The sequence below is a fragment of the Penaeus chinensis genome, chromosome 13 (genome assembly GCF_019202785.1).
Source record: "Penaeus chinensis breed Huanghai No. 1 chromosome 13, ASM1920278v2, whole genome shotgun sequence".
NCBI lineage: Eukaryota > Metazoa > Arthropoda > Malacostraca > Decapoda > Penaeidae > Penaeus > Penaeus chinensis.
The window spans coordinates 31,269,599-31,281,398 of record NC_061831.1 but is presented as its reverse complement, the minus strand read 5'-3'; the positions used below and the strand labels follow the sequence as shown (position 1 = coordinate 31,281,398).

At 43.5% G+C, this 11,800-nt stretch overlaps 1 protein-coding gene across 1 annotated transcript; it reads right to left on the bottom strand.

Annotated features, from left to right (window-relative positions):
* Positions 1–8,427: 8,427 nt before the first annotated feature.
* LOC125031662 lies at positions 8,428–9,311 on the bottom strand. Its single transcript, XM_047622548.1, has 3 exons — positions 9,223–9,311; positions 8,871–9,018; positions 8,428–8,748 (listed from the first exon to the last, which is right to left on the bottom strand). The coding sequence occupies exons 1-3, from the start codon at positions 9,309–9,311 to the stop codon at positions 8,428–8,430; spliced, it is 558 nt and encodes a 185-aa protein (XP_047478504.1).
* Between the last annotated feature and the right edge of the window lie 2,489 nt (positions 9,312–11,800).

Genomic DNA, 11,800 nt, shown 5'->3' with positions numbered 1-11,800 from the left:
TACTGCAAAGCCCACACCATTTTCAGATTTCGAACCATCTGTATATATTGCATATGATCCTTGGTACTTAGAAGTGTGTTGAAGAAATATCTCTCTGACTTCTGCTTCGGATCTCTCCCCTTTCCCGATTCCGACCAAATCGAACTCGACTTGATTAGTCCAAGGGGGGGACTTGGGAAGTTCCAACAGGCAGTACCTTTATCAGATTTAAATTAAGATCTTCCACAAGATTCCTCATTCTCCTACCATAGGATCGGCTATCCTCAAGGGGGTTGAAAACCAATCTGGATGTAGGAGATCCTGGAATCCTTTGTAGTCTTGTGTAGTAAATCAGGTTCATGTAGTCTCGGTGTAATGAAAGAGGTGGTTCTCCACTCTCAGCATACAGGGACTCCACAGGTGAAGACCTGAAAGCCCCTATACAGATTCTCAGATCTTCATGATGAACCGAGTCCAACATCCAGAGAACAGTGGGAATTGCAGATGAATAAGCCTCACATCCATAGACAAGTTTACTATGAATAAGTGCTCGGCAAAGCCGCAGAAGCGTTGTGCAGTCTGCACCCCAAGATAGTTGTGAAAGAACACACAAAATACCAAGCGCTCTTGTAGCTTTCACCTTTAACTGTTTAATGTGAGGCACCCATGTAAGCCTTGAGTCAAAAATTAGACCCAAGTACTTTACCTCTTGGATAAAATGCAGTGGGTTTGCTCCTAAATAGAGGGAAGGATGGAACTTTCCCCGTTTGTGGAAATGCATAGCCATGGTCTTGCTTTGAACCCATGGTATGTTGCCCATTGCACAACCTGATTTATACCAGTCTGCATGTGCCATTGCACATCCTGTAAGATTCCTCCTGAGCAGTAAAGTGTAAAGTCATCCACATACAGACTACATGAGACAGCACTTGGAACGACCTTTACGATGTCATTTATAGCAATGGCAAACAGGGTCACACTTAAGACACTCCCTTGTGGGACCCCTTCTAGCTGGTCTTCCAGGTTAGAGAAGCTGTTTCCCACCCTCACTCTAAACTTCCTGTCAGCAAGGAAGCTTTGTATGAAGGTAGGTAATGCTCCTCTTAAACCAATGTCATACAGCTTCATGAGTATGCCATGCTTCTAAGTAGTATCATAAGCCCTTTCAAGGTCAAAGAAGACTGCTAACATATGACGTCGCGGTGTGAAGGAATTCTGTATAGCAGTTTCCATCCTTACGAGTGCATCTGTGGTCGATCTCAGTTTTCTAAACCCATATTAATATGGGTCAGTACGTTTTCCTTTTCTAGCAGCCATGTCAACCTGAAGTTTACCATTTTCTCTATCAACTTGCAGATGCAGCTGGTAAGAGAAATTGGTCTATAATTCCCTGGTATAGAACCATCCTGCCAGGTTTAGGGACAGGAATGATTATAGCTTCTTTCCATGTGGATGGCATTGTGCCCTCCCTATAGATCCTTTTGAATAGATCCAACAGGATCATTTGAGAACTCTCCGGTAAGTGAGATATCATTTGGTATGGAATATCGTCATTTCCTGGGGCAGTCTTACGGCACAGCTGCAGAGTCCATCTCCTTTTGCAAAAATTGCAAGTTGTATTCTGCTGCAGTGCTACTGAAGAATGACACTGGGTGTCGTTCCTGCTCAGCCCGAAGAGTGGAGAATCGGGAAGTGTAAGATGCTCCAGAGGATATCTCTGCCATGGACTTTGCCAGCTTATTTGCAACAACTGTTTTGTCTGTCAGGATTATACCATCTATTTTCAGAGCAGATGGTGATATGGATGTGCTCTTTCCAGCGATCTTACGCACCTTGTCCCATACCCATGCTAAGGGAGTCCCAGAGTTGATTAAGAAGACATATTGTCTCCAGGATGTCCGCCTAGCCTCCTTTAGTACTCGCCTGGCCTTGGCTCGGGTCTTTTTGTAATGGATCAAGGTTACATGGCTTGGGCGTTCGTTTCAACTGCCTTAATGCAGCTTTTCTTGCTCTGACAGCTTCCTGGCATTCATCAGACCACCATGGTACTGGAGTTCGACGGTACTGCCCGCTACTACTGGGAATTGATGCTTCGGCTGCAAGGTGAATTCGTGATTTGAAGTGATTAACAGCATCTTGAACAAACTGGAAATCATTCACAGATCCTTGCAATACTGCAGTTGATCTAAAAAGATTCCAGTCTGCATGTTCAAGTCGCCATATCTGCACTCCATTGGTTGGAATACCATTCACCTCCTCCAAAAGTATTGGATAGTGGTAACTTCCATGTAAGTCTTCCATGACCTGCCAAATGATATTCAACTGTGAATCAGGTGAACCAATTGACAGGTCAATATTGGAGAATGTCCCAATTTGAATTTGGAAATATGTAGGTGCGTCACTATTCAGTAAAACTGCATCTACTCTTGAGAACAAGGACTCCAAGGCCCTTCCTCGAGTGTTGCACAGTGTCTCCCCAGAGGTGATGCCGACCATTGAAGTCTCCCAAGAGTAGAAATGGATGAGGCAACTGCCCAAGTAAATCTTCCAAATCATCTATGTTGAGATTATGTGGAGGGAGGTAGATGGATGCAACATTGTAAGGTCGTGTCAAGCCTATTCTCACAGCCTTTACCTGCAGTGTTGTCTGCAGGTGGATGGCCTGGAAGGGAATATCCTGAAGTACCATCACTGCTACTCCTCCATGAGGTCCATTATCAAAGGTCCCATAATGGGCTTGAACTTGGAATCCTCCCAGGGAAATTGGACGATTTTCCCTGATCATAATCTCTTATAGGCATACACAAACTTGATTGCATGAAGCTATCAGATGTTGCAGTTCTCCCCGTTTTGCATGAATTCCCTGACAATTCCATTGGATTAGGATATCCAGTTCTTCAGGTTGACAAACTACTTCATAAGGTGTTTGGCAGCACCTGGGGTTAAGGCCCGCCCCACACGTTTAGGCTGTCCCTTTCCAGCATCTTGGGAGTACCTTTTGATGGGTTGTTTAACTGTGGAACTAGTTTCCACAGGCTTCCTTTGGACAGGCTCAGAATTTCTTTGCTTGGGCAAAGGACGAACCTGAGCCTTCGGTTCAGGAGCATTCTGTGGATGTGGTAGCCTCAGGAGCCCTGCCTGGTGGCTCCAAATACCCGACTCTATGAAGAGTCTTTTGAACAGGCTCAGGATTCCTCTGCCTGTGCAAAGGGCGTACCTGAGCCTTTCCTTCAGGTGGATTCTGCCTAGCAGCAGAGGCCCCCGTGGATGTGGTGGCAGCTGAAGCTGTCACTGTTGAGGCCTCTGGAGCCTTAACTGATGGCTTCAAAGACCTTACTTGGGGAGGAGTTTCCTCAATGGACCCCTCACTCCTACTTCGTTTCTGGTGCAACTCACCAGAGGCACTTTCAGCATTTGCGGATTGAGGTTTAAAGGTAGTGGCAGTGTGTGAGGTGTTAGAAGTATTGGAAGGTAAGTGATGGCGGGAAGGAGGATGGGCTAGAACTGAGGCAAAGGACTTACCCGGCTGTGCAAACAGCACACGAGCACGTCCCTTTGCTTCTGAAAACTAACTTTCTCCTTGCTCCTTATTACCAATACTTCTGCTTCAAACTTGTACCTTTTACATTGCTTAGAAGAAGCTTCATGATCATCTTTGCAGAGGTAACAGCATATTGGACCTGGACAGTTATCATCTCCTTGATGACCTGTTGTACCACATTTCACACATACCCTTGGTTGTCCATTTTCCTTAAAACGGCATGTGTTGGCTCCATGACCATAACCCTGGCAGTGGAAGCACCGCATAGGGTTGGGCACATATGGGTTTACCTTGAGGTAGTACCATGCCAATTTAACCAATTCAAGTAGGACTAATGATTCAAAAGTTAGAAGAAGAGCTGGTGTCGACTGTTCCAAAGCATCAACTTTCTTATTAAAACGTTTAACTGCCACTACATTAAAATTCTTTAGTTCTTCTAACAGTTTCTCCTCAGAATACCTCATCAGGTCTTGGGAAAAAACAATTCCCCTACACTGATTGAGGGGTTTTGTGAGGAGAACATGAGACTTGAGCCCCAGGAATGTCGCATATTGCACGCAGACGGTCACTCTCGTCTGGTGACGAAACCTCAATTATCAGGCTACAATCTCGCTGAGGGGTGATGCGAGGATCACGTTGACATACCTCAACTATCTTCCGATGTACTTCAAAAATATCAAGATCCATGAGTGATACACCATCAATGGTCTTCACTACTAGAAATTTACTATATGGTACACTTTCATATTTACCAGGTAAGATTTCCTTAATGGATTGAGGAGGACTTTTCTCTTTCTTACCTGGTTTGGGAGCTCGGGAACCATTAAGATTCCAATTCTTGCCCTTTGGAATCTGGTAAGGTTCCAGAGTAACAATATGTTATGTTCCAGAGGGAATGGCTGGGGGATTGCGAAGGTCGTGAGGGAGAGAGCAAGTTCTTTATAAATTTGCAGAAATCATACAAATTATAAATTTTCATTTCCTCACCCCCCCCCGACTTTTTCATAATCATTCAGCAAGTTGCTAAACAGGCGCCTACTATGCTTAAATGACGACATGCAAAATATTAGACAAATAAAAAATATCTACTATTCGCAATTTTTTATTAAAGTATAATACCATTTCCGGCGCTGGGATGATTCCCAGTCACTATGCACTTCCATATAAACTTGTGGTACCTTAATAATGCACATTACTCGCTCGCCTATATCGTGGTGACGATCTCGTCAGTGGCAATATGGCACTTCGACTTGGTGGTTTGCGCAGTGCCGATACACTTATACTGAAAGAGTTTGGTACCATTGATGTTTTGCCACCTAGACCACTGACATTCTTGCTCGATACTGTGCCTTAAAAGGACATGGTAACCATACACTAAAAGGATGCTCAAAAGATAGCTTGCCATGCAATAATTTGACTATTACGGAATCTCAGATTTTATCCAAGTTGCAGGCGGAAATTGCTGTGCTGTATAGCAAATTCGGCATTAAGACAATATCACCTTGGTATATGCAAGAAAAAATAAAGAAAATAAAGAAAGAGTACTACGACTCCATCAAATATATAACACTGAAGACAAAATTCTCGAAAACTGTGACTGTGTCATTCAAGGCAAAGAAACAACCCCGAGAAATCCTCAAGGAAGATATAGATTGGTATGATGCAAAAGTACAAGGAAGCAATGGATCACTCGGAAGTGTTGATTATCAGACGCAAAGACGGGAATTTAACAGACTGAAACGGAAGCAGACCAACAATACAGAAGTCCCATTTATATGCAACAGTGAAGATATTGTAGAAATGTCTTTTGAAAATTTAGAGTTGAGCTATGACGACCTGGAATTCGAAGTTACAACTGCAGGCACTACTCCTGAGGAAACTGTGGAATACATGAAAACACCACTAGTGAAATGCAAAAAATATGACTGGTCAGAAGTGGCTAAAACGGCAATTAGGTACAATGTCTCGTGTGAAGCCGCTCAAGAGATCTTTGCTGCTTATGTTAGGACAACAGGCATCCCACTGAGTCAAATCCCCTCTGACACAACAATTCACCGATACATGAAATCGGTGACAGTTAACATGCGAGATACACATTTAGATTAGGTAAATGAGGAGAGTAAAACTCTAGTTCTTCAGTTTGATGGAAAAGAAACGAAGGAAGCTGTTCTCATGTCATCATTGTCTTCAGATGATTCAGTGAAGACAATGCCACTGGAAATACTAAAGTTATAAAGCCACGCAACAGGTAACTATCGAAATCTATTTGTCTTTAATGGAGATTCTGATAAATTTATGCCTCTGTTATTTTCTTGACAAAAATAATGATCTGTATTTCGTTTCAGGGAAAGAACTTGGTGATCGACTAGCAGCACTTCCCGTCAGTCACACAGATGTCATCGCTCTTGTCTCCGACACTACTAGCGTCAATTCAGGAACAGGAAGGAAGGGAGGCGCCTGTTTGTGGTATCAAAACATCACAAACTCAGCCCCACTGATAGTCATGTGCCGCATACACTCGCAAGAGTGTATAGCAAAAGAAGCGCTAAATAGTCTGAATCTAGACGTATTCGGAGCCCGAGATTGCGAAATGGAAGCCTCAGCAAGTGTCACATCACTTAAGACAATATGTTTTAATATGAGAGCACTTGATGACGTCTTTGATTTTTGGGTGGATTCCCCAAACAGCTATAGCTGGCCTGCAGATTTTCAACCTGTTACTGATGTTGATGATATTATGCAACATACAACTGACATTCAGAAGCAATACTGTAGATTAATATCAAAAGTTTCTTTCACTGGAGAAGAAGTCGCCAGGAGATTTGTGCCAGTTGGTGTCAGGTGGCTGGGATTTTTTGGTTCCCTCCTACACATCTGCCTGACCATTGACACCATATTGACCAAGCTGGAAGGAGTTTGTGATGGTGATTTGCCCAATAAATCCAAGATTGGAATAAAGAACAACACCATTAAGTGTCTGAAAGCACTGAAAAAAAATCCAAGAACAATCAGAAGTATTTTTGATTTTGCAAAAGTTAATTTCATGTGCTGGCGTTCTGCTGTGAACAGCAATGGAATGACTCTTTTCAGAACTGCTATTGAAACTTCAAGGAGGTATGCCAGGATTGGCTGTGAACTTGGCTTTCCTAGCAGCTACTTCTCGTCCATCAACAGACATCTGTATAATGCAGATGGTACACTTCTTCCCTTGGCTGTTGATCATGATTACGTCGATGAAGTTGCAAAGATCTTGAAAAGAGGAATTCGTGAAAAATGGCCATACACACCAGCCCTATTCAAAAATAAGGAGAAGCACAATTTCACTGCAGAAAAACTGTGTAATCTGAGTGTGAAAGATTTCATTTCCCAACAAGTGTTTTGTGAGAGTGTTTTGTTTGCCCTTTTTCCGTCATCTGACCACAGTTATGAAGTTTGCATACTTGGCCTATGATATGCATGAAATCGATATGTGGAAACCCAAAACTTCATTAATACCCGGCCATAATCAAAACTGTGAAAGACTGATTGGAGACATGAAAAAATGTGAAGACATAAACAGAATTGTTGTTGTGACAGAAACTAGAGAACGGCAGTCGGAGATATGGCAATGTAAACAAAGGAGTAGAATGAAAATTATATTGTATGCAATATATAATGTTTCAAATAAAATCATTACTAGAATTCTTTCCTTTTATAGCCTCTTGTTGAAGAGAATATGTTACGTCAAATCATTTAAGCGGAGTGAGAAGTCCGAGAGCCAAAGCATGCTCTCGGCGACCCAAGCCCGATTCGGTGGGAGAGAACACAAAGTAAAGAGAAGTCAAGCCTACTAATTGAAAAATTAGTCATATGGCAATTACAGAACTTTATATAATATTAATTTATAATAAAAATATTTTGTATGCAAAAATATTAAAGAAAAGTATAATATTGAGGTATTTTAAAAATAAAATACTTATGCCGACAACAGAAAACGAGGCGTTATTTGGCGTTCGAAGTGGTGTCTAAATCATAATTTTATCAAAACTTTCAATTCAAAACAGAGAATGCGAGATATTCTTTGATTTTAATAAAAAATACATTTCCAAAATCAGAAAATTCATAGGCGCCTATTTCTTAACTTGCCCCCGGGATTCGAGCAAATTTTAGAAAATCGACAATTATTGAAACACCCTACTGGACAGTGCCTGCTTGACCCTAGCCATATTTGACCAGCCGATTGACTTGACCGGGCCTTGATCGAGCCACCCGTCTTACCAGAATAGAGGACCAAAGATGTGTGTTGCTAGCTGCAGGGCACAGCATGCAGCATCGCTCAACCTCCAGGACTCCTGTCTCCTTATAATACGGGACGCCACGCATGGCAAACACACGTGGGAGAGTTCTCCCTGGCCCAAGATGGAATAAACCAGTGGTGGATGCACCATCCCCTCTCATAGGCCCTTTAGTATGGGTAGCCCTCTGGTCCAGCTCACCAGCTCATTGGGACCTCAAGCCCCCCCCACCGCGGCAAGGCGGCTTCCGTTAGGGTGGTTGATGTTAAGAGGTTTCATTATAGAAATTACCTTTGGTTGCAAAGGTACATCTTTCTTGATTTAATTTAAGCCCTGCTTCTGATAGTAAAGTTAAGGTCTCCTGAAAATCTTTCAGGTGTTGAGAGAATCCCTTGCTATAAATCACAATACCATATAGGTAGCAGAGAGTATGCTTGCCTAATACCGAGGCCAACAGCACATTCATGGTCTGCTGGAATGTGGTCGGCGCAGTGGACAAACCAAACGGGAGGTGGCAGAACTGGAATAATCTGCAACCGTCAGAGAAAGCTGTATTTGGACGGTCTGTGGGCTCCACCTCTACTGCCCAGTAAGCTGCTCTAGCATCGAGGGTAGGGAAAGTATCCATGGGCCCTAGTTCATCAAATATGCATCTACCCGTGGAAGAGAATAGGTATCCTTAACCGTTACTGTAGTAAGGGCACGGTAATCGACACAAAAGCGCAGGCTGCTGTCCCTTTTCTTTACCAGGACGGTTGGGCTTAGCCAAGGGCTAGTGGATGGCTCTATCACACCTGCTTGTAACATCGAGTCGCACTGCTGATGGATGGTCTGCTTTGTAGCATAAGGTAGTGTCCATTGCCTGATGCATGTTAGTTTGGCATCACCAGTGTTAATTTGGTGATGAATCCCAGGGCGAGACCAATGGTTTCCTGTCCACCATCGAATAATTCTCTATGTTGACCAAGTAACTGCTAGATTTTACACCTTTCCTCACTGGTTAAATAAACTAAGGATAGAGCTTCAAAACCATCTGTCTCCAGGATACTTTGCATCTCTGCTGCCTAAAAAGTAACTATTGAGGGGTATAACATTGCACTTTCAATATCTAGGTCGCTCTCTTCACTAATGTCTTCTAATGTCTGGAAATCTGAATAATCCCACTTCATCTCAAAGTCATACTCTAAATCTGTAGAGGAATCTTCGACTGGATGTCTGTCAACCCTTGACAAGACTGTTCAAGACCCAAGGCTTCCATGTAATCATAAAAATAGTCTAGCTGGTGCAGATACTCCTTAGATACCCCACGTCGCTCCCGTGGGCACTGCTAACTATTCCTTCAAGTTTTAAAGGAACCTGTATCTCGCCGCAGTGGGCACTAACCCTTTCTTTCCTTTCAGCTTCTACATCACCGCTGCGGGCACTTACCATTTTTTATTTTCAGCTACGTCGCCGCTGCGGACACCAACCATTTCTTTCCTTTCAGCTTCTACGTCGCCGCTGCAGGCACTAACCATTCTTCAGACTCAAGGTTGCTACTGTAGATTGTGTTGAACAGCGCCACCTTCATAAGTCTCGTTCCGCAGCTTAGCTTCATGGGTCGTGATGAAGGGTTTATGGCCCAGATATTGCAGCGTCTTTATGCAAATGTAACCACCGACTAGGCCAACGTTAAGGAATTGGAGACTGTATCGATTAATAGGACATCCCCATCCTTAGAGCCAAAACGTGATACACATCCCTCAAGGAACGTCACAGAGTGTGAGGGAATGAACGTCTTCCTTGCAAGATGCCCCGTTGCCTCATTCTGGGAAGTTTCTGCGAGCACCGTTTGGATTGATGCATCTGTTCTACTCTTAAGACAAGCTATGTGGAGAGATTCACGCTAGTATATATGACAGAAAAGCGGCAGCGTTCCTAGATCAATGTGCCTGTTGAAGAAGAGGCGACTGACTGTAGTGTAAAATTGGCCTTTCTCAAGAAATCTATTCCAAGGTGATGGTCTCCTGAGAAGTCTAGATTGGCTATCGTGGTTCTATGACAATGGACCAAGCCTTCCCCAAGTCTAAAGTCTAAGGAGACTTCTGCCGTAGATATAAAAGGTTTTCAAAAGATTCCCTTGTAGGGTCTTCAAAGAGGACTGTTGTGGCAATATGTTCTCAGGATCATTATGTAACCTTTGATAATGGACCTCATGGAGGAGTAGCAGTGAAGGTACGTCAGGATATTCCTTTCCAGGCCATCCACCTGCAGACGACACTGGAGGTGAAGGCTGTGAGAATAGGCTTGACACGACCTTACACTGTTGAATCCATCTACCTCCCTCCACATAATCTCAACATAGATGATTTGGAAGATTTACTTGGGCAGTTGCCTCATCCATTTCTACTCTTGGGAGACTTCAATGGTCGGCATCACCTCTGGGGAGACACTTTGTGCAACACTCGAGGAAGGGCCTTGGAGTCCTTGTTCTCAAGAGTAGATGCAGTTTTACTGAATAGTGACGCACCCACACATTTCCAAATTCAAATTTGGACATTCTCCAATATTGACCAGTCAATTGGTTCACCTGATTCACATTTGAATTTCACTTGGGAGGTCATGGAATTGACCACTATCCAATACTTTTGGAGGAGGTGAATGGTGTTCCAGCCAATGGAGTGCAGAGATGGCGACTTGAACATGCAGACTGTAATCTTTTTAGATCAACTGCAGTATTGCAAAGATTTGTGAATGATTTCGAGTATGTTCAAGAAGCTGTTAATCACTTCACATCACGAATTCACCTTGTAACAGAAGCATCTATTCCCAGAAGTAGCGGGCAGTACCGTCGAACTCCAGTACCATGGTGGTCTGATAAATGCCAGCAAGCTGTCAGAGCAAGAAAAGCTGCATTAAGGCAGTTGAAAGGAGCGCCCAAGGGATGTAACCTTGATCTAGTACAAAAAGACCCGAGCCAAGGCCAGGCGAGTGCTAAATGAGGCTAGGCGGACATCATGGAGGCAGTACGTCTCCTTAATTAACTCTGGGACCCCCTTACCATGGGTATGGGACAAGGTGTGTAAGATTGCTGGAAAGAGCACACCCATATCACCACCTGCTCTGAAAATAGATGATAGAATCCTGACAGATAAAACAAATGTTGCAAATGAGCTGGCAAAATCCAAGGCAGAGATCTCCTCTGGAGCATCTTACACTGCCCGATTCTCCGCTCTTCGGGCTGAACATGTTCAGTAGCAGTGCAGCAGAACTTCCATACAACTTGCCATTTTTACGCAAGGAGATGGACTCTGCTTTGCAGCTCTGCCATAAGAGTACCCCAGGAAGTGATGATATTCCATACCAAATGATATCTCACTTACCGGAGAGTTCCCAAACGTTCCTGTTGGATCTGTTCAATATGATCTATAGGGAGGGCACAGTGTCATCCACATGGAAAGAAGCTATAATCATTCCTGTCCCTAAACCTTGCAAGGATGGTTGTATACCAGGGAATTATAGACCAATTTCTCTCGCCAGCTGCATCTGATTTATGTTAGCAGTCTTCTTTGACCTTGAAAAGGCTTATGATACTACTTGGAAGGATGGCATACTCATGAAGCTGTATGACACTGGTTTAAGAGGAGCATTGCCTACCTTCAATCAAAGCTTCCTTGCTAACAGGAAGCTTAGAATGAGGGTGGGAAACAGCTTCTCTAACCTGGAAGATCAGCTGGAAGGGGTCCCACAAGGGAGTGCCTAAAGTGTGACCCTGTTTGCCATTGCCATAATTGACATTGTAAAAGTCGTTCCAAGTGCTGTCTCATGTAGTCTGTATATGGATGACTTTACACTGTATTGTTCAGGAGGAAGCTTACAGGATGTGCAAAGACACATGCAGACTGCAATAAATCAGGTTGTGCAATGGGCTTCTGCGGCTTTACCGAGCACTTATTCGTAGTAAACTTGACTATGGATGTGAGGCTTATTCATCTGCAACTCCCAATGTTCTCCGGATGTTGGACTC